Here is a 23,088-nt window from a genome sequence, read left to right as displayed (position 1 = left end):
TGTCAGCAGTTTACTTTTTTATAGCAAGTTCCTAAATAGTACTCTGACTAATGTTGTCCTGCCTTCCAGTTTGTTCCCTCTGTGCCCTTTACTGTCAACTCAACAAGTTAAGTAAGTGCTGCTAACCCACTTTTGGATTGTGGAGTTTGGCAGTTACAATACATTAGCTGTATGTTTTGTCCCTTCAAACTGCCCTCCCCAATTGAGAAGTATAGTTTTGAAAGGGAGGCATTTAAGTTTTAACTTGACAGCCATTGAAATAAGTGATAAAATATGCTTGCCATTATAAATCTTAGTGCTGCAGATGTTACAGAGTGTGTGTGAATTATTAATATACAATATAATTCATTACAAATTGACAGGCTGTCTTTGGCATTTGATAGTTTGGTTCCACTTCAAGTATTTGATGGTTATATAACCAATATTTAATATTCTGCCCTTTTCCTCCAATAGGATGATAACACTCAGTGGTTCTTTGAAAATATCATAGTTGATGGGGTGAAATATTTCTAGATCAATACTAACTATGAAGTTTGAGAGTTTGTAGTGAAAATTACCAAAATTTATGTTAGCCATGCATATATATAATGTTATTTCTACATTGCCCATGGATTTTTTTAATCAAGTGGTTTATAATTTTATAAATAAATACATATAAGCCTACATGACCACAGGGAGAAGAGCAGAGAAAAAAAATGCCATGGTGCATCTGTAACAGTGAAACTGGACACCTTCATCTGCTCCAGCTGCTATAAAACATCTCTCTCCCATATTGGTCTCTACAGCAACAGTAGGCACTGTAACTCTCCAGCAGTTTGAATTTACCCCCATTGGTGCGCTCTTCCATTGTCTCTCAAGACAGATGGATGCCAACAACATGCCTACATAATTTGAGAGCTGGCTAGTATAGTGGCCGACAGAGTGTGGGGGTACAGGTTTCTCACAGACAGATGCACAGAGCAACTTCATTTGCAAGTACACTTTAACATTAAAAATTAGTGAAGGCAGGTTCTTGTGAAATGCAATCAGTAAGCACACATATCACTTAAAAAATTAAAAAGAACAGGTTTTAGCCCAAGTCCTTTTTGCCTGATTAAACATGAGGCCAGGCATATAAAGAAGCATAAAGAAAACATTACCCGTGTGAGGTTTATGTACTTAGTGTCACATTTAAACCTGTTTGTAGGTGTCTACTTAGTTTAAATAGAACACCAATTGCATGAAATCCCATATGGGTACTCTGTGTGTGTGTGTGTGTGTGTGTGTGTGTTTACATGCTGGTGTCATATTTAAAAATGGACACGAGTGTGTGAAATATGAGGCAGGGCAAGCCAGAGACCATATAAAACTTGAAACAAATATGATTATGAGTTGCATCAGGCACCAAGCCACAACTGCTGGTAATGAGCAAGTAAGAAAAGTCCCTAGTTAGAGTCTATTTCTCTTACATGTCTGGCAATAGCCTCTTGATTGCTTTGCAGTTTTGGTCACTCAGTTTTAATTCAGCATTTGAAATTTTGTTTCTTCTACATGAAAACTGGTATTCAGAGGGATACTGCCTCCAACAGTGGGGGCAGAACATAGCCATCATGGCTAGTAGCCATTCTGAATTTGTCTGTTCTAAATCCGTCCACGTTGGTGTCCATGACTATATCTTGTGGGTGTTTAGCTAAGCACTGTGTGAAAAAGTACTTGAAGGAAGAGCCATAGCTCAGTATTAGAGCATCTGCTTTGCATACAGAAGGTCCCAGGTTCAGTCCTCAGCATCCCTAGGTAGGGCTGAGAGAGACCTCTGTCAGAAACCCAGGAGAGCCACGGATGGACCAGTGGTCTGACTAGGTATAAGGCAGCTTCCTTGGTACTTTGTTTTGTCTGCCCTAAATCACTCAACATTCAGCTTCATTGGATATCCTTGAATTCTAATAGTGAGAGAGGAAGAAAAAACTCCCTATCTGTTTTCTCCATACTGTGCATCATCTTTGCCTTTCTATCATGCCCCTCCTTATTTGCTTCTTTTTTCAATTAAGAATCCCCAAATGTTGTAACTTTGCATCATAGGGAACTTGTTTCACCCCTTGATCATTTTAGTTGTCCATTTATGAACTTGCTCCAGCTCTACAGTATCTTTTTTGAAACAAATTAAACATTATTGAGACTTAGGAGTCATAGAGTGAGATACTTTATTAAAGCAATTAAAGCATAAGATACTGAGATGGATTTACTTTCTGTTTTCTATAAGTTCAGTTATATGTATGTCACTTGTTGCTCAAGTCTGAAAGCCAAAGTTGGAAGGGGGAGATAGAGTTAATATTGCCTGAGCATCATGTGATTTATGAAAATTTTGAACAGTGCAGTGATGAACAAAGTTAACTTAAGAACATAAAAATGCAAACAAGGTATGGATGTGGTATATCTCCAAAAGCAAGTTCATATAATATGTCAGTAAATTAGTTAGTGAATATGTTGTACCTGGGACAAAGATTAAATATACTTAAATGCCTGTATAAATAGAATAGAAGCATGTAGTTTAAATCTTGTTTATTTCCATATCTTTTTTTTAAGAAAAAAAATGTTTTGGTACTTATTATGTTTTTATTTATTAAATTTGTCAGTCACCTTATCTTGCTCAGGGCAACCCAAAGCGACTTACAGTCAAACACAGACAATGAGCCCCACATTGATACTGTGCTTTCAAACCAAGAGGAAAGAGAAATACATTAAAAACATCCCACTTCTGAAAGGTCACTGTCACAGATAATTAAAGGCCAAAGGCCTGGTTATAAATAATAGTTTTTGTCTGGCGCCTAAAGGTATTCTCTTTGCCAGTGAGGGATGGGGGCGGAGTGGAGTTTCACATAAATTCCCAATTTGCATCTGTATTGGAATTGTTTTAGATGTTGTTTTGTTTTTGTTTTATCCATTCTTTGCTGCCCTCATCTCCTTTAAGAGGGAGGCCAGGAAAAAATAATCAATCAATCAATTAATAAATCCTTGAAACACAGTTGCTGATATTCAGAACGTTTCCTAATCTCATTTTTCTCCCATTTCTCTTCTTGCAGATCTCCCTTGCAATTATGGATATCTGAAAGAACTAGCCAGTGTGGAGGGGGAATCCCCCTCCTCACACCTTTATTGCCTTTTGGAAATTTTTCTTCCTTGACTATATTACGGTATTTTGTAGATAAAGAAATGAACTCTTGAATTTATATCGATGAAAATATTTATTTTTTTAAGTGCCAAGCCTTAACAGCACAATAATTCCCATGGCAGCTTTCTGCAACTGAATAAAGACTGTACCTAAATCATGATTTTCTTGTGAAGAAGGGGCACAAAGCAGAGTTCCCTTGTGTGTGTTTTACAGGGGTTTCTCTTGTACAGTGGAGTAGTGCAGTAAAGCGTAAGATGAGTTCTTTGATGCCTGACTGTACGTTGAAGTGTCGATCACTGCAGCATGCTTTGGATATTGTTTCTGTCATAACTCAAGGGAGTGAAGGCCAAATCAAGGCCTTCCTCACTTCTCACTGCTACAATGCTGCAACAAGCAAGGATATCTTTGGCAGGAACGCCCTTCATCTTGCCTCTTCCTGTGGTAAGAAAGGGGTGCTAGACTGGCTGATAGAAACAAATGGAGTGGATTTGTTAGCAAAAGACAAGGAGTCGGGATGGACAGCTTTGCACCGTGGCATTTTCTATGGTCATATAGACTGTGCGTGGTCGCTACTGAAGGTTGGTATTTTGCAATTCATAGTTCCGTTATGAATATGCATTTGGCCTCATGATTTTAGGAACCAAGCGCTGAGCAAAATCAGACTGTACTGTATATAAGCAGTTGGATGGACCCCAGTGTAGTGCTCAGGTGAACTTTATGTTAGTGCAAGCATTTATTCTTGTGCAACAGAACGTTCTTTCTCTTGGGGAGGGAATGTGGGGAGAAGCAAGGAAAGTAACCACAAGTGAAAATCCTTGCGCTGATAGAATACCACCCACTTCTGCCAAATCCCATGTGGTCATTCTTTCAGTTGCACATATCTTTTTATCAGGTTGTCATGGTTTGTTCAAATAAAATCAAGCTAGATTGTTCTGTTGAATAATATGTAGGGGGAAAATCTTAACAGGAAGCCTTCTGTGTAATGTTTGAGTCTGATGTCAAAACAAATCATTCCCTGCCATTGCAGGCAAGGTGGAGGCAAGGTGAACTACAGATAGCTTCAGGTTTGCTCTAGGTTTTTGTCTGTTTGTCTCATTGTTTTCTTTTTGATCCATTTGAAGTTGTTTTCAGCTGAAGAACAGTTCTAGGTTCTCATTGTTAGTCTTCTCTAAACTGGTCTCCAAATGTTTTGGACTGCATTTCACAACACAGTTGTGCCTCCTGAGACAGATGGGAATTGTAGTACAATGTATCTGAAGAGCACCAGGTTGGGCAAGGCTGGTGTAGGGCTTTAAATGTAACTAGCCACAATTTGAATTGTTCTTGCTTCCTTTTTTTGCTACAATTATTTATATCCCTCTTTTCACGATACATGCTCTAACCAACTGAGCTACCTAGCTATCCAAATAATTCCAAGGCATCTTACAAATAAGGAAATACATTAATGCAATGCAATAAAAATATATACATATAAACACGTAATTATCACGCTCCTTCCCATAGAGCACTCGATGGCAGAAGGCCCTGTGAGAGAAGCAGATCATTCAGCTGAGCCATGCGCAGAGGTGGCCTTTGCTTGCCTCTCTCAGGATCTTTCTCATAGATCAGTTGCCTCCTCAGCTGTTGTTGGACTACAACTCCCATCGTCCCTTTCTACTAGTCCTGCTAGCTAGGGATGATGGATGTTGTAGTCCAACCACATCTGGGGACCCAAGTTTGAGAAAAAATTACACAGATCATGTGTCAGTGGACCCCTTTAAGCTCAACAAGATATGTGCCCAGTGCCTACATAAAGTTAGCCTATCAGCTGTCTTCAAAGGCAGCTCACAGCATATAACACATTAGACCCGTCTGAGGAGAACTGGGTGGTATATCTAGAGGTGCCTCAGCTGGTAGAAGGAGCGCCCTTCCATCGTCAGACTATGAATCTGATCTTTGGAGGGAGTCCCTCATCCCCCAACCAAAACATAAAACTGTTCACCAATAATACCTGTGTCTTGGCAGGATGGTGCTTCAGTTTATGAGTCTATTGGAGGTTTCAGACACCTATAAAAATATGAATGAGCTAATTTAGATTGGAAGATGGATGAAATAAGAAAAGAAACCAGATTATCAGTTTTCACTTCCTCTCCTCTTTCTCTCCTCCCTTTGCTCTCAGCATGGTGTCAACTTGTATATGCAGGATAAAGAAGGCTTGTCTGCTTTGGATCTTGTAATGAAGGACAGACCAGCCCATGTCATTTTTAAGAATACAGGTATGTCACCATAAGAGGATCATTATGCTTACTGATACTTACTGTACAGATTTGAACATGAAGAAATAAATATATTTTGAACATGCAGAAAAAAGCTATATTTTAGAAAATGTATGTTTTATGAAGTGCAGTGCAATGTTAGGTGTTGGATGCTGGGTTTGCCTCTCCTCTGAATCCACAGGGGCCTAAATCGTACCTTAAAACAGCAGGTTGAACCTACATTTATTGAAATTGTGTGTGTACATGCATGCCTGTTGGTACTTAAGCTATGTTCATTGACTTAGTTCTCTTCCATATATATCTTGAGAATGTTGGGATTATGTTAAACTATGTAAATGCTCAGGTATGTAATTTTGCTGTAATAAAAAAACTGATAGTCTTGAGTTTTCTAGGCCTTTTGCCTAGTTTTGCAGGATATCTGGAAAGAATCCATTCAACAGAAAGTAGAAGTACATTTAAAATAATGCATCGTGTGCATATGTGAATGAAGATTCAAATGGAAGTCATGATTTGTGTTAGATCCCACAGATGTCTACACTTGGGGAAACAATATAAATTTTACTTTGGGACATGGTGGTCAACAGAGTAAACATCATCCTGAGCTGGTGGATCTCTTTCCTAGGAATGGCGTTTATATTAAACAGGTAATTAATATATATACACATCAAAACATGCTGGATTAGCATGGTAAACTCCCTCAAGCCCCCCCCCCCTTTCAAAGCATTTATTTCAAAGCAAATATAGGGCTTAGTCCCAGGTCTTAGACCTTAGAATCCCAGTTGATCATGTGTCTTTGCTTCACTTCTGTCCTCCATCCTCTTCCCCTCTTTTTCTGTGACTTACAAAGCAGAAACAGCCCATTCCCTGCTTCTGTTCTTCCACCCTCTCTCAATACACCTGGCATTAAATCTCAGTAGCTGGTGTGGGTGGGAAAGCAAGCAGCCTCAGCATCTTCTCTAGTCTCATCAGTTGGTTTGTTAGCGTAAGTACACGCCTTTCAGCATTTCCTTTTCCAAAGAAAATCTGGTTTAATTACTGGAATTTTCTCTGCTCCTTTTGTTAGTTCGTTATATATTACTTCATGGTGATAATAATAAGTAATGTTAATTCATGATGCAGCTCAAGTAACATTGTTAAGGACCTTTTCCTCTCTCTCCTTTAGGTGGTGCTCTGTAAATTTCACTCCGTGTTTCTTTCCCAAAAAGGACAAGTATACACATGCGGACATGGTCAAGGAGGACGCTTGGGTCATGGTGATGAACAGACTTGCTTGGTATTTTAAAACAAATTATTAGGTTATGAAAAAGGAAACTGGTTTCAAATATTGTATTTGACCCTGTACATACACAGGGTTTTTAAAATTTTAAGTAATTCCCCTGCAGTGCTTCAAAAACTGCTTTTGACACACTGTCAGAAGTAGCTGCTACTTTAGTGCAGTATGCAGCTGCTGTTTTAACAAGAGAGCTAAAAGCATCATTGTCTATGCAAATTGTTTCATGTTCAGATCTTCTGCAGAGTTCTGTGTTGCTGAAAATCATATTGCTTATGATTTTCAACTGAGTACCCTCTAAATTATGCCATATTTAAACCAAATTGGAACAATGCTCGAGGATAACATATTGTTTTAATTTCACAAGAAATAAACTAAATTCTCCTGATCCCTTGGTTAAGGGGGTTGTGTTGGTTTTGAGTTTAACCATGAGTGACTGAGGACTCAGCTAGATTGGTAAAGAAAAAGTGATTTATATGTGTAGATTGGTAAAGAAAAAGCGGTTTATATGCGTTGTATATGCGATATAACATTTTGTCACCAGATGGCACTGTGGAGTGCCATTTTTCTCTTCCTGTTTTCCCTGTTTCAGTTTACAGCGTGTTTAACTGAACACTTCTTTGATGTGTCTAGATCCAGCCTAAGTGGCTTTGATTTTAAATGGATTCAAACTTTTGCCATCAGTTGAAGCATGATTAGTGGAGACCACAAATTTTGAACAGCTATAATGGCCAGCTGAAGTGTATAAATATTTCAAAATGGAAATAGTTTTTTAAGCCTGGAGGATTCTAGTGCATATAAATAGTAAAGTTTCTGGATTTTTTTATTAGAGACGTTTGTGTGTGTCACCTAATATATTTTATGAAATGGTTTTGCTTTGTTCCTGACAAAGTTGATGTACGTCTTGACTGAGGGAGGCATGTCTGAAACACAGGTGCAATATTTTCTTAATCTCTCTTAGATTCCCAGACTTGTGGAAAGCTTGATGGGTCACCAGTGTTCTCAGGTGGCAGCAGCGAAAGATCATACGCTTGTTTTAACAGAAGATGGATGTGTGTATACATTTGGCCTGAATACTTTTCATCAGCTGGGTGTTCTTCCTCCTCCCCCTAATTGTAATGTTCCCAGACAGGTAAAATGGTCTTTTTAATAATTGGATAGTTTTGGCATGCCTGTAAATTAGGGATGGATGTGTGCACATGTTCCCATGTGTACATGCTGGTCAGTGCTAGATATACTGCTGCTGCTTGATAGATGATATCTATTGCTGTTGCTGGAAAAAAAATATTTCAGATTGCTTAAGAGAAACATCAGATGATTAATCACCTGGACGACTCCATGGCAGTGACTTATTCGTAGCCTACACAATCCTTTAAATGAGGAATGTGCATTTTTCAACAGTACTTGGCAGCATTGCATGGCGGTCTAAACTAGTAGCAGCCTGAATGTTTCTGGATTACAATTCCTATCATCCTTCACCACCACCCATGCTGGCTGGGGATGATGGAAGTAGTAGTTCAACAACACTTGGAGCACACCAAGTTGGTTACCCCTGGTCTCAGCCAAGAAGTGGCCAACTAGCTGATCCCTTGCTGTGGTTTATTTCTACCTTTTTCTGTGGGACTGCATCAATGAAAGTGAGCAGTGGACCTATTCCTAATCTTAACTGAAACTGCAGGTGGAATTTCCAAAGAGAGTGAGAATAAAAATTTACTGTATCATGGAAAAGTTGCCTAACTAATAATTGTATTATCAATCTCAAGATCTTAGGATGGGGGGGGGGCAACAGTTCAAACTAACACAGTTTCAAAGTGTCTTCAAGGCTATAGGATACACACTTAGTATTTTTACTGCTCTGTCCTATTCTAGTTGCCTCTGTGTGCTTTTGATTTCATTGTTAAAAGTGAGCAGATCAGGCGGCTAAAACAAAACATTAAACTACAAAACAATTGGTGCTTGCAACACTGTGGCAAAGCACCTATGAAAACTGCCTGTAACAACTTAAGCAACCTGAAGGCCATTGGAAACTGTTAAAAGCCAGGTAGAAGAGAACCATTTTTATGTCACACCTGAAACTCAAGAGACATTGCCGAGTGACTTTCACTGAGAAGATGCTGGAGAGTCTCCACTACTTGTCAGTTTGCTACTGGACCAGGTTTAAAGTTTGGGTATTAACATTCAGGGCTCTGAACAACTCCGGACCTAATCTGCCACTGAGATCATCATCAGTGGAAGCCCTCCTGGTTGTCATGGCTTTTTCCGTGTTGATGTCATCCTCTGGAATACCTTTCCTCTAGAAATAAAACATGTGCTGACTCTGTTACAGTTTTGGCACACGCTGAAAAGCATTTTGTTCCTCCTGGTGTTGAATGGCTTATGATGCCGGCCATTGTGGTTTTAAGTATTTTGGCACTGATTATGTTGTTGTGTTTTTAACTGTAGTCTGTATTGTTACATTGCTTTTATTTCTTTATTTTAAATAAAAACATTGCTGTCTCTTCTGTCAATAGCTAGAGCACAGCAGTAAATACTTGATAATAAAAACTAACACCTGTGTATGTTTGGATTTTTCATATAGGTTCAAGCAAAAAATCTTAAAGGCAGAACAGTGATTGGTGTGGCTGCAGGCAGGTTCCATACTGTGCTATGGACCAAAGAAGCGGTATACACAATAGGACTGAATGGCGGACAGCTAGGTGAGAGAGGGAGTTTTACATCTAAGGTGATGGCTGGGGGAAGAAGATTATTTTAAACAAAACATTGCCATTCCTTTAAGAAGCAGCTTAAAATCTCCTTGTTGCTTTACTAAGATTAGCTCCCTCTGTCAAACACCTGTATTTTGCACCAGTGACTATTTAGGAGTTCATATATTGACTGTAAAGTTAAATGTATTTTGGGTACTAGGGATTCAGACCTCAATATACAGCACTCATATGAAAAACCCATTGTTATTTGTCAATACATTCACATTTTTCAACAAGAATAAGTGAACTTAGCAAATGCATCCTCTGTTACAGTGGACCAGCTAAGTCTTTTTTCGTTTCCTTTGGTGCTAAACATTTTAGAGGGCAAATGATGTGAACTTGAGTTTTATTCCTTTGAAAAACCAAGGGACATCTTAAGGGGAAAGTGATTATTATCAGCTCACATGGCTATCTCAAAATTTGAGACAAGGTCTCTTAATTTATTAGAATTCAGAATAGGTAGCAAAATATCTGGATGTTGTCCTATCTGTTAAACCTGTTATGCTAGCTTATATTGTAATAATTGGTTTTATGGAGCCTGTGACTTTGTATTTTATACTTTGCATGGTTGGTTTGCTGACTAGTAAATGCTGGACTGTCAGTTTTACTGATAAAGCACCGAAGTTTTAAAAAAAATGCCTTAAAGCAGAATGGTTAAGTCAAACTCTCTCACACAAACATGCATGCACACTTGCACAATCCTGGCATTTCTGCCCCCTCACCATTCCAGCCCTGAGTGGTGGTGGAGGGGAAATCCTGTAATGTACTCTCAGAGAGCCAAGTGAAGAGCTTTATCTCTGATTTCAGTGCTGTGGTGATTAGCACTCAGAGAAAAGATTGACTGCTTCTCAAATCAGCCAGAGAGATCTTTTATCTCCAAAACAGGAGATAAAATGCTTTCTGTGTTCTCTAGAGATCATTCTCTGCAGAACAGAGCGATTTATCACCCAGAATGAAACCAAAGCTGTGGGGGTGAAGGCACTGCCTGTGGCTTGCTGAACTGAATCCAGACCCTACTTCCCCTTAGTCTAAATGATGCTGTTAAAAGCTCAAACTGGAAAAAGATTGGACAGCACTCTTTGTTCCACCCTGTGGCAACTTGCTAGCTCTCTTTATTCTCTCTGTCTCCACTACCGATACTGAAATTCTTCTTTAAAATGCATACACGCAGAGGCCATAATTTGTTTTACAACAAAAATTGCACGGTGTAATTTTTATGCACAATGGGAAAATGCTTGGTGTGAGGACATAGAGTCCTATCATAGAGTGAAATGTTCTAAATTGGCTTTGGCATCTGAACTCACCAAATACTCCTGAGTGAGCATAGTAGTCATAGAGTAAGAGGTGAGGTCCTCTTGAGGATTGGGAACTGATTAAGTAACAAGAAGCAGAGAGAAGGAATAAATGGACAGTTCTCATAAGTGGAAGGATGTCGAAAGTAGAGTTCCCCAAGGACTGGTATTGGAGCTGTGCCTTTTAAATTGCTTCATAAATGATCTAGAGTTAAGGGTGAGCAGTCAGGTGGCTAGGTTTCCTGACAATACTAAACTGTTCAGGGTTGTTAAAACAATGGGATTGTGAAGAACTCCAAAAGCACCTCAAGGCTGAGTGTATAGCAGGTAAAATGGTAAATTACTTCAGTGCAAAAAAGTATAAGGTGATGCATATAGGGGCAAAAAGTAAATCTTTTTTTTTTAAGAATAATTTTTTATTAACCGACCAATCACATCAAATCAAACCAAATTACATAAATTCCAAATTACACAGCCGAATTTTAAATTTTTGTTGGGGGTACCCATATTTCAAGTTCCGAAGGGGATCCAATCAACTTCTTGCTTCTTACTGCTGTTTTAATGTCCACAAATCTAACCTTATGATGTTCACAGTACTATCCAGTCCTTTCTTAATTGTTTTTCCACATCTCTTGTTGTTATTTTCATATATTTTTCCTTTCTCTTTGCTCTTTGTGACCTGATAGTCTGATAGTCTCCACAAGCTGGTTAGAGCAGTTTGTAATCCTGTAGCCATATCCAGACGTTTTCCATATAACATCACTTCCATACATCAAAACAGTCTTAGCGTCATTAATCTTCACCAATCTGCCTCCTTTCTCAAAACCTCTGAGGAGATTCACCAGGAATGCAGTCTGAAAAAGGGTCCGTTCCTCCTCCCGGCTATAAATCCTTTGGCAAGATGGCGACTCCGAATTAATTGCTGCGCCATTCCAAAAGCTCTTATTGCTTCTCGATCTCCATAAAGAATGCCTTTGGTTAAAGTTTATCTCCACACAGACCTTAATCATCCTGCTTGGGCCAGTTCAACCAACGATTCTAATGAGGAGGGGTTCTTGTAAATCACATAGAAGGAAAGTAAAAAAGGTCCCCCCCCCCATTCAGTCCCGTTGTCAACATACCCAGCCTTTGGTGTATCTTCATCGTAAAATATTCCTGTTTCTCCAACCCGTCGTCGTCTTTCGCAGAGGTCACTTAAATTAGCAGACTTCATTCCCCCTCTTCACTTGAAATATGTGCATTTGTTTCTTTTGTAATTAATTATTCCAAATTGCTGCAGCTAGTGCGCGACCAGAGACAGCATCCAGGAGAGCAGAGGTCCACACGGGGGCATTCTGCCTAGGGCCCTCACCCCCTTCTTTCGAATTAGGGGGTGATTTATGGGCACAGCAGGCAAGGGCAGTGTTCCCCATTTGCTTGGGGCAACAAGGGAGGCTGCCTACTCCCATAACAGCCTCTTAATTACCCCGTGTGGGTCGGAGAGATGGTATTGTCGGCCATCTTCCAATGCGCCCCTAGTGGCCCCCCGGCCAAAAGTAAATCTTCATTTCACGGGCTGCTGGTTCTTCCGCCACCCACAGCAGTGGAGGAGGAAGGAACAGTTTGAAAGGGCTCCTTTCGGGCTGCTTGTTCCTCCTCTGCTGCTGCCAACAGCAGCAAAGGCGGAAGAGGAGGAAGAAGGAGCAGCCTGAATGCAGCCCTTTCGGGCCGCTCTTCACTCAGCCGCCGCCTCTGCCGCTCGCAAGAGCAGGTGTAGGAGCCCGGTTGGGAGAGGCGCAGTGTAGCACAGCGCCTCTCCCAACCGCAGCTCCTGTGCCTGCCCTTGCGAGAGGTAGGTGGTGGGACTAGTGGCGAGAAAGGGCTCCTTTCTCACTGCTCGTTCCGCTGCCACCGCCCGCCTCACTCGAGTATAAGCCAAGGGGGGCTTTTTTAGCATAAAAAATATAAAATATATAAAAAATACGCTGAAAAAGTCGGCTTATACTCGAGTATATACGGTATCTGTACTTTGGCAGGGAATGCACTGATTTAGTGTAAAGCAGCTTCATATGTTGACCTACATTTATAAACTAGTTTCTGATGCTCCAGAAGTTTTAAGTGTGTGTGTGTGTGTGTGTGTGTGTAAATATGAATTGACAGCACTTGTTTCTGTCCTTCTTTTGAGTAGGAAAACTATTGGGCCAATTAATCATGAGTCTGAAAAAGTTGGCATTGAAGGTGTTCTTTTACATTGTAGGATACTTGCTAGATCCTAACGGAGAGAAGTGTGTAACTTCACCTCGCCAAGTCTCTGCTCTGCATCACAAAGACATTACTATGTCCTTTGTCGCTGCAAGTGATGGTGCCACAGTTTGTGTTACTGAAAGAGGAGATATCTATTTGCTCACCGACTATCAATGCAAGAAGATTGCTTCCAAGTGAGTGCTTTTCCTCAGAAAAAAAATCTATGAATTTACCCTTGTTAGTTCAGCCAGGACACTGAGGTCCAGCTCTGAGGGCCTTCTTGCGGTTCCTTCATTGCAAGACATGAAGCTACAGGGAACCAGGCAGATGGCTTTCTCAGTAGTGGCGCCCACTCCCAGCTTAGTATGTTCCTCCTTTTTTGCTTCTTTTCAGTGCTTCTTTATAGATTATGCTGTCTTACAATGCAAAGCGGGTTTTATTTTTGTTCTTTATGAATATATCTTTCTAACATTTATGTGGCAAATATGTTTCACATGTCACATAGTCTGTATGAACTATTGGGCAATATGTTAGTAAGAGGGCAGGGTAAAATCTTGTGATGAATCTTGTCCTAAGGTCAATATAATGGTTTTAGCATCTGTGATAGTCTGGTAGCAGTTGCTTGTTTGTAGCTTCTTTAACAGTAAAGTTGTTAGGTTTGTTCTTTATGTAAATGTTTCATTTTCTTTACAATTTTGATTTGTGTGTATTTTGTGTAAATGAAGCTCTCCTTGTATTGTGATTGTCCAGGCAACTAAATCTAAAGAAGGTTCTTGTTAGTGGAGGCTACTTGGACTACAGAGTGGCTCCTGAACACCTTAAAGAAAACGGAGGCCAGAGGATTTGTATTCTTGCACTGGACCAAGCGGGAAGAGTAAGTTGACCAGTACTGTGCCGCCACCCACTTTATAAAGTGTAAAGGCATACCTTGAAACCACTTTTATGTTTATAGCATGTAACTTAGTTATGCATTGTCACTAAATGCAAATGTATTTGTTTGCAGTAGTGACATGTAATGCCTCTCCAAGGGATGAACAGATCAGTCTATTCAGTCCATAACAGATTTACAAATGTTTATTCTTAAGTCCATTCCGTTCTGTTTCTGCATCTTCTGCAAATGATAAACATAAGCACACACAAAATTTAGTATTTTTGTATAGTTTTCTACTAAATAGGTATTTTTGAATGAATTTTATCCTAAAATATACATTTTATATACACAATTTTTTCATCCCATCACTGTGTTTTGATCTGATTAGTCCAGGAAGTGTGATTCAGGGCCCTTGACTTAAATGGACCAAACAAAATTGTCAAGTGTTCCTCATCTGCTCTAGCTTTTTCCTCACACAAGCTTGTCTAAATGTGACTAATGTCACACATAGTTCGGCCCTTAGATCAAGTCTGCATCTCTGTCTACCGAAAACCTTTTGCTGTTCAGCTGTGAGGCGGTTTGATCACTTTTACTTAAGACTGAAAAAGCAAACAAATTTTGCAAACTTTCAGGTGGTGGTGGTGGGGGACTTGCTGACAAAGCTGCTTTCTTTGAGGATCTGATTCACAGTAGAGTTTAGCATGAGGAAGTTGGCCATACAGCCAATCCAGCAGCATCTTTACCTGCCCCATACCTCTCACGAATGTCATCAGGTGTGGGCCAGGTGGGCATGGTTAGGGGGAATTCAGTTTGGGACCTGTTCCAGGCTAAATTTGGCTCATGGGCCAGAGGTTCCCCACCCCTGCTTTAGGGAAGCAGGACAACTCTAGCTTAAAATTGTGTAAATCTGTATGAGGACAAAACAGATGGTGAGCAAATCCCCAAATAGGTTGCGGAAGCAGGAGTAGGCGCTAGTAGCTTCTTGGTGCATAAAGAATTTAGTTTAAAGCAATTAAAGAAGGCAGGGGGATAAATTATTGCAGAAATGTGTAAACTGCTCTCATTCTCTCCTCTCCCTACCCCACACTCCACAAATCTTTAGGTGTTTTGCTGGAAATCTGCCAACAATCCTTTGAAGCAGTGCCGATGGGTGTATGGCCGCCAAGTCTACATGTCTGATATTTCTTTAAACAGGAATGAAATTATGTTTGTTACACAGGATGGTGAAGCTTTCAAAGGAAAGTGGATGGAGGGGAACAAAAATTCGGAGAAGAAAGGTAAGTTAAGTAGATTTTTGAGTGTGCTAACTTTGGCTGAATGGAAGCAGTTGCGAGAGCAGTTTTGGGTCAACCAGTGTAAATGTGAACGTGAACACACAATATTTTTTTCCTGAGTTAAAACATAAAAATAAAAAGGAGATGTCTACAGTTGTACTACTCAAAGGACACAGGAATTCTAACAAGGGGCTACAGAGGTGCAGAGTGGCTGATCACTGCTTCTTGCACTGGCCAGGACAGAAAGCGGGTGTGTGTGTGTCAGTTCTTTGTTTTTGATCTGCCAACTTTAGGTTGACATAGCTGGACCCCTTGGCTTTGGATCCAAAGAAGCTGCGTCCCTGTCCTAGAATGCCTCTTTTGCAGGGATTTCCACTGGCCAACATAAAGAGAATTGCTGGCAATATTTTCCCACCCACGCTCCTTCGCTGTAGTAGAGCTTCCCTCACCAGTAGCATTCCTCTCTGACAGCAGAGGATGGTGGGGAGAAATCTACACACGACACATACACACCCAACCTCAGCATGGGGGTAGGGGAAGGATCACATTCTAAATCTAGCACAACTTGCGTTGTTTTCCCTTCCTACCCCTTCTCCATAACAACTATGAATAAACACATCGCTGAGTATATTGGTTGTCATTTGTACCTTTTGTAATGGAATTTTAAAAACAAGTTTCTATAGCATTGGTCTTAAGGCTTCTGTGTGGGCATGGGTTTTAGAGTCTTACCAAATTATGTTTTTTTTATTAAAAAAAAAGTTTGACAGGATCTTAGTACTTGTGGGTTTTGGGGGGGTCCTTTCTTTTGACTTTCTAACAATAGAAGCTTGTGGCCTCTAAGACCCACAGAAAGAGGACCAAGCTAATTGTTGTGGGGGAAGGCAGTAGGACAGTCCCATGCCCAGGAGTTAACACCACGAAGAGGGGCATTTAATTTCTTCTCCTCCAACTACATTGTTAGCTGTGAACCTGAGTGCCATAACGCTGTAGCACTACAAAGACTGAAGTATCAGGACTGGCACAGGTCCACTTAAAGCATGCAAAGGGAGGAATTAAAAAGCCTGAGGTTCAAAAATTTTATTTGCAGTAGTTACCTTCTGTACCTTTTCCAGACTAATAGAGAGCTTTTAAGTATTTTCTCTTGCCTGCTCTTTTCACTGATTTAATCTTCAATCAGGTTATTTTATAGGTATATCTTCTTATTCACCCTGTCCAAACAAATTAATTATCCAGTAGACTTTTTGTAGCTCTAACAGGGCTTTCTAATGTTCTGTTTCTATGGTAGGTGTATGCACGAAAGGATTTGAGGGTATTTGTTCCTTTTCTTTTTCTTTTTTAGCCAACGGCAACATTTTTCTTTCTCTGTTTCTCAGGAATTTTCAGAATTGGAGTGTTTAGTTATTCTGCTTGCTGACACTGGACCTCCAATTCTGCTATTAAAAGGAAACACTGTTTTCCGCAGAGCAAATACTAGTAACTAGTGCCATCTAGTGCCATCAGAGCAGTATGCAAGCTTACATAAAAGTGTCAGGGAAATGATACTCTTATTTAAATAATGATAAAGACATGGGGCAGGCACACTTCAGCTTGTGGTATCAGCTTTATTTTACTAGAATCACAAGATTTACCAAAGTGAGCCCACTGCAAAAGGTGCAATAGTTCTGAGCAGTTGCTGAGAAACGGATTTTTGTGTGTCAAAACGGAGCTCAGCTCTGCACCCAGTCCTTTCGCACACAAATCCATTCTAGGTTTCCCCAAGCTTATTTAGTTCAAGACGCATGTTTGTGAGGAGGGCATGTATTTCAGTAGTTTCTCAACTTCCTTAAAATTGCTGAGGGTCTTTGCAGACTGGCAGTTTTAATGTTTTTTCCCCCTACTTGTTGTAGCAATTGGAATTCCATAGACTTCAGATTGTAAAACACTAAAATACAAGAAGCAATAAAAATACAGTTTGAATCAGTTTAAATATTCAGTCCAATGGATGTGCCACCTCCTATTTTTAACCACAAATCCATAGACACACGACAGACCACCTGATGAAACTCGTGGTTCATGAGCCACAATTTGAGAACCCCTAATCTATTGCAAATCACAGTAGTTGGGCTGATGAAATTTAAAACAGTGATTGCTGCATATGAATACAACATTCAGGATGTTTTATAGTCTTTAGTAGAGCTGGAAGTTCAACTGAATGATGTTCTGTACCAAAATATTTTCCAAAACTTGTAGAAAACTTAAAATTAGTTTGGAGTTTAAACAATTTGTGTATGTACCACTGTAAAGACTTCAAACTAATTATATGATTGGTGGATTTGTATGATTCAATCAACAAAACATTTTGAATCTTTTTTTTAAAAAGGGGATATAAGATTCCACTCTAAGATGATGAGATTATTTTTTTCACAGGGTCTTTATTCATGGAAGCTTCAGTTGTAACTTTTTCCTACACTCATGCTGCAATTAAATGAGATAGTGTTCTATATTATTTTCCTACTTGTAGATGTTTCTCTGATCCAGCAGGGCTCTTCTTATGAAATTAGTGGTACTGTCTGGAAATCACATCAAGTATGAAGTAGTCTTCAATAAATGTCTAACTAAAGCCAAATACTTGCCTTTCAACCTTAGTGGAATTAGTGCAATGCTTCCAGCAAAACATTTTCCTATTTGTTTCCTCAACTGATTATCTAACTAGTTAATCTCTCCAAATACAGCAGAGATTGTGACAAATGTTCAGAATTCCTCAACCGAGGTCTCATCTTGCGATACAAACAACGTATATGAACGAATTCGACTTGAGAAGCTTGCTTTTGTTCACAGAGCTGTTAATGTTACTACTGATCCTAATGGGTGCAACTTTGCTGTTTTACAGTCAGATCCTAAAACAAGGTATAGTTCAGCTATTTATGGGAATAATTTACCTGAAATTTATGGAAATAATTTACCTTTATGGGAATGATTTACCTGAAATTTATGGGAATAATTTACCTAAAAGCTTTGAAAACAATATTTTTATTTTATTTTAAAACAATTCGGTGTTGTTTTCCTGGGCAAAGCCCATCCATACTAACTGATAGCAATACAAATTACAATTATTGAAAAACAAAAGAATAAAACCCATTCAAATCTTCCCATATCATTATCCACTCCAGCCTCAATTCAGCAAACAGGACCAAAATAACTCAAGGGAAGGCCAATGGAAACAAATAGGTCTTTTAAGCCTTATGAAAACTTACTGAGAAGGGATTTCCAATGCCATGAGGGCTCCCACCTCATAGACCTTAGGGGCACACACTACAAGGGCCTCTAAAACTAGTGCCTGGATGCAGTGCTCTTTCTTTTGATCTACTTGTGCTTTTTGATACTCTGGTCAAGCCAATCCTTTACTAATATTTAGCACGTGAGGTTATGATGAAGATATTCTTGCCTTCCTGAAAAGAGGGATAAAGTGCCCAGTTTTGCCTTCTGAAAATGGAACACCATATACTACATTAAACCACAGCTATTAGTCTGCGGACTGGGAAAGCGTTGCTGGTACTGTTAAAAATATACAGGCATGAATCCAGTATATTTACGAGTCTACCACAATGGGGCTCTACATACTCATGTGTGATGATGCATCTTGAGGGCTTTCGTTTAATGTTTCGAAGAAGGAAAGCAAATACTGCTTGGAACCAGGGGTGGGGGAAGCTGCAGCTCTCCATAAGTTGTAGGACTCCCAACTCCAGTCAGCCCCAGCCAGTATGGCCAGTGGTTAGGGACAATTAATGTTTTAGTCCAAACAGCGTCTGAAGTTCTTCAAGTTCCCAATTCCTGCCTTAGAAACTTGCTTTTCCTTTTCTTGCATGGTGCATGAAGATGAAATGAAATGAAAGTCAATTCAAATAATTCTTATAACTCTCTTCTTCCAGTTTGTATGAAATCCCAAGTGTCTCGACTTCTAGTTTTTCTGAGGATTTTGGCAAATTGTTGGGAGAAGCAGAAATTACGGACAACATCCATGATGTGACTTTTCAAGTTGGCTCCAGGACTTTCCCTGTGCACAAGTACATTTTGGCAGCACGCTCTGACTTCTTCCGGAAGCTCTTTGAATCGGATCACAATTGGATAGATTCTGCTGATATTTATCGTAAAGATGAAGATGGTGTTGGCTGTGATCTCTTTGTGATAGAAAAACTTCACCCAGATTTGTTTATGTACATTCTGCAGTACATTTACACAGATACATGTGATCTCCTCATTCATGGTCACAGGCTCAAAGCGGTGTACAAAGAAAAAATGGAAGAGAATGAAAACACTTTAATTACAAATTTGAATAAAATAACTATCAATGGAGATGTTAATAAGAAGTCTGCGTTTGAGGTTTACAGAAGTAACCAAGTATACATGGGAAATGAAAAACAGAAGAGCAAACCAAAATCTGCTTCTAAGAAATGTAAGAGTGTTGGGGAAGAAGTGAATCTCATAAAAACATTGCAAATTGCTGCAAAGAAATTTGGAATTGGGAGCTTAAGTTCAAGGTATGCTATCACTAAGGCTTTTACACACACACACACACACACACACACACGTGCTTTTTCTTTTTCTAACGGGTTGATCCTCAGGTTAAGTTGAATAAACATCTATAACTCTTCCTGTCAACTAATCCTGTTGCATTATTCTTTTTACAGTGGAGCGTTGTTATCACTTTAAACAATTCATTTTCCTTGCAGGCTAGATGGAGTCAGAATAGAAAATGGAAGAATAAACATTGCCAACAGAAAAACTGGCAACAAGCCAAAGCTAAACCAGAAAAAATGGTGAGTTTCAAAAGGTGCAGTATGGAAGCTTGAAGATTTCTATAGGGTATAAAAAGGTAAAGGTACCCCTGCCCGTACGGGCCAGTCGTGTCCGACTCTAGGGTTGTGCGCCCATCTCACTTAAGAGGCCGGGGGCCAGCGCTGTCCGGAGACACTTCCTGGTCACGTGGCAAGCGTGACAAAGCTGCATCTGGCGAGCCAGCGCAGCACATGGAAACGCCGTTTACCTTTCCGCCAGTAAGCGGTCCCTATTTATCTACTTGCACCCGGGGGTGCTTTCGAACTGCTAGGTTGGCAGGCACTGGGACCGAGCAACGGGAGCGCACCCCGCCGCGGGGATTCGAACCGCCGACCTTTTGATCGGCAAGTCCTAGGCACTGAGGCTTTTACCCACAGCGCCACCCGCGTCCCTGGGTATAATGAAAGCCATTCTATAGGGTATAATGAAAGCCAATTCAAATAATTCACGTAATTCTGACTTCTAGTTTGTATGAAGTCCCAAGTGTCTCAACTTCTCATTTTTCTGAAGTTTTTTTTTTTTTGAAAACCATGTAAAATAAAACTTAAAACTATACATTCAAAAATTTCTCTTAGTGAGAATAATTGTTGTGCATTTTATCACATGGATAAAACATACAACATTTTTGTGACCAAACCTCCATGAATTTAAGCAGGAAAAATCCTTGCTACTCCTATTCTTGTAAAATGCTTACTGAGCCATCACTTTAGTGTATATATAGTGGTACCTCTGGATGTGAACGGGATCTGTTCTGGAGCCCTGTTCACATCATGAGCAGAATGCAACCCGTGTCTGGGGGTCGCGATTCGCCGCGTCTGCGCATGTGCGTGACGTCATTCTGAGCGTCTGCACATGCATGAGCGGCGAAACCCGGAAGTAACCCGTTCCGTTATTTCCGGGTCGCCGTGGGACACAACCTGAAAATGCTCAACCTGAAATGTCTTTAACCCGAGGTATGACTGTAAATGTGTGAATCACTGCAGAACCAACCAGCTTGCTGTATGCTGAACTGTTACTGACCATACGCCTCTATGTTCATTAAGGCCGCTCCTCTTCACAGAGGGGCGGGGTTGTGTCGGCTCTTGCACATTCCCGCGGTCAGTGGGGGCGTGTTGAGTCCCCCCTGTCATGGGGGAGTCCCGGTCTGTGTCATGCCCACAGCCAACCAGATTGCCCCCCTCTCTATGTTAATTAATACCCTTCCCCATATGTACTAACCTGTATAAACTGTTCAGTTTCTTAACTCCGGAAAAAATCTGGTGATTATCCCCCTATTATCCCACTGCATTACTTTATCCTTGTTTATATTAAACCACATTTGCATTTTAATGTCTCCTTATAGTAGGTTTTTTAATTGTTTTGCAGCTCCTACCTCTGTGATGTGACCATGAAATCTGTAGATGGAAAAGAATTCCCATGTCACAAATGTGTGCTTTGCGCAAGACTTGGTAGGTATAATGTAAGGTACTTTGGCCACGTTATTAATAGAGATCTGTCTTTTAATGCATGTCAAAATGAGGTCTCTCTCCTTTTCAGACTATTTTCACAGCATGCTGAGCAGCTCCTGGATTGAGGTAAGCGTGCCTGTATAAGTGCTTGGATGCATTGCCCTTCGTCTTTAATTTGTGCAAAAATATTTACTCAGGCGTTGTGGGGGAGAAAGTAATTATTCACGAAAGAGAACTTTGTAATGGCTTGCAAAACAGAAGGCAAGAATATAAAAATTATCCAGCAGTGAATTCTACATGTGCACCCTTCATTACATAAATGATATTGAGCACAAGGGGCCTTTTATAGTAGCTGTGATACATTAGTTGGAATACTGTTTCGATGATGGGATTTTAATTGTGGTTAATTTATGGCAGCTTAATTAAAAGAAATGGGGGGAAAGGTTTGAGGGACTATTGAACACATGCTTTGCATGCAGAAGGTCCCAGGCTCAGTCCAGACACCTGCAGATAGAGCTGGGACAGATGCCTAGCTGAAACTCTGGAGATACACACCAATTTCTATGCAGTACAGAGCTAGGTGGACCAATGTTCTTACTCTCTGTAAGGAAGCCTCTCTGCCTAAGATTGGAGAGGCTTCATAGCTAATCAGAGTAGACACAATAATGGATTAATCATTAGATGGAGCAATGGTCTGGCTTGGTAAAAGGCAGCTTCAGAAGTTAATAAATTTGTAGGTTAGAAATAGTTATAAATGCCTTATTTCTGAGCCATACTTTGAAAATAACCCCAGCAGCCTTTTATTTTGGCTTAGTTTGCACATAATTCTAAGCTAAACCATTACTTAGCGTGGACACACTGGCTCCCAGAGAGAGAACAAACGTTGGTTACATCTTGTGGTTGCCTGGAGTGAGATTAACCAGAAGCCCAGGTTTGGATGACATACTAAGCCAAGCTATGGCTTGGTTCACAGCAGCAGCAGCAGCAGCAGCAGCAGCAGCAGCAGCAGCAGCAGCAGCAGCAGCAGGACCAGAGGAGGAGCCTTGATTTCCTCTACGGAAACCTGCAGACTCACTCATTCACAACAAGTCATGATTTGGCCTATTGTTATGTCCAAACTGGGTCTTTCTTTCATTTTTGAAATAATTTTTTTATTTATTTTACAAGTAAAAGATTGTCACATTACCAAATACATAACCATATATACAGATTTCTCTGAATCCCTCGACTTCCCACCTTCCTCTCCATGGGTCCTATTGTCAACTGTATAATCAATATTTTGTATCTTTCTATATTGTCCATCGTATTAGTTACATTACAAGTGTTGTTAGAATCCTGCTAATGTTTTCATCTGCTTACAGTGGTCTCCTAAATAAATTAGAAACTTTCCCCATTCTTTCTTGAAGTTATTGGCTTCTTGGTCCCTGGGTCTTTCTGTCTTGTGCTCTTATTGAAATAAGCCCACCCATGCCTGTGAAATGTGTTTGCCTTGGTTGTTTCCTAAAATACCACATATTCAAATATCAAGATCCAAATAATCAATAGCTAGCATTTTTTTGCATACTACCCCCTGCCCCCAGCCCTTGCCATATAGATAATGCTTTTAGAAACTAATGAACCTTTACAACAGAATATTACCACATGCTCTGCCAGATATCTAACGTGTATGGAATTCTGTCCTCCTAGACTTCCTACTGGCCATGATGGGATAGATATTTTATTCTGCAGGTTGACTTTTGGTAGCTAGT

General features: G+C 40.1%; 1 protein-coding gene across 1 annotated transcript in view; it reads left to right on the top strand.

Moving 5' to 3' along the window:
* IBTK (inhibitor of Bruton tyrosine kinase) overlaps nucleotides 1-23,088 on the top strand; it is a 44,669-nt gene that overhangs the window by 4,040 nt on the left and 17,541 nt on the right. Inside the window, exons 2-15 of the mRNA XM_080998726.1 lie at nucleotides 3,060-3,726; nucleotides 5,307-5,403; nucleotides 5,923-6,047; nucleotides 6,566-6,676; nucleotides 7,635-7,805; nucleotides 9,252-9,369; nucleotides 12,946-13,126; nucleotides 13,683-13,806; nucleotides 14,906-15,080; nucleotides 17,789-17,963; nucleotides 18,986-19,594; nucleotides 19,787-19,873; nucleotides 21,258-21,340; nucleotides 21,429-21,466. Coding sequence (XP_080854852.1) covers nucleotides 3,403-3,726; nucleotides 5,307-5,403; nucleotides 5,923-6,047; nucleotides 6,566-6,676; nucleotides 7,635-7,805; nucleotides 9,252-9,369; nucleotides 12,946-13,126; nucleotides 13,683-13,806; nucleotides 14,906-15,080; nucleotides 17,789-17,963; nucleotides 18,986-19,594; nucleotides 19,787-19,873; nucleotides 21,258-21,340; nucleotides 21,429-21,466 — 2,418 coding nt within the window. The 5' untranslated portion in view covers nucleotides 3,060-3,402. The remainder of the gene's footprint in view (nucleotides 1-3,059; nucleotides 3,727-5,306; nucleotides 5,404-5,922; nucleotides 6,048-6,565; nucleotides 6,677-7,634; nucleotides 7,806-9,251; nucleotides 9,370-12,945; nucleotides 13,127-13,682; nucleotides 13,807-14,905; nucleotides 15,081-17,788; nucleotides 17,964-18,985; nucleotides 19,595-19,786; nucleotides 19,874-21,257; nucleotides 21,341-21,428; nucleotides 21,467-23,088) is intronic.

This window comes from Podarcis pityusensis (assembly GCF_964106645.2).
Source record: "Podarcis pityusensis genome assembly, chromosome: 3".
Taxonomy (NCBI): Eukaryota; Metazoa; Chordata; class Lepidosauria; order Squamata; family Lacertidae; genus Podarcis; species Podarcis pityusensis.
Note: the sequence above shows the minus strand (reverse complement) of the source record. Positions and strands in the feature narration are given on the sequence as shown.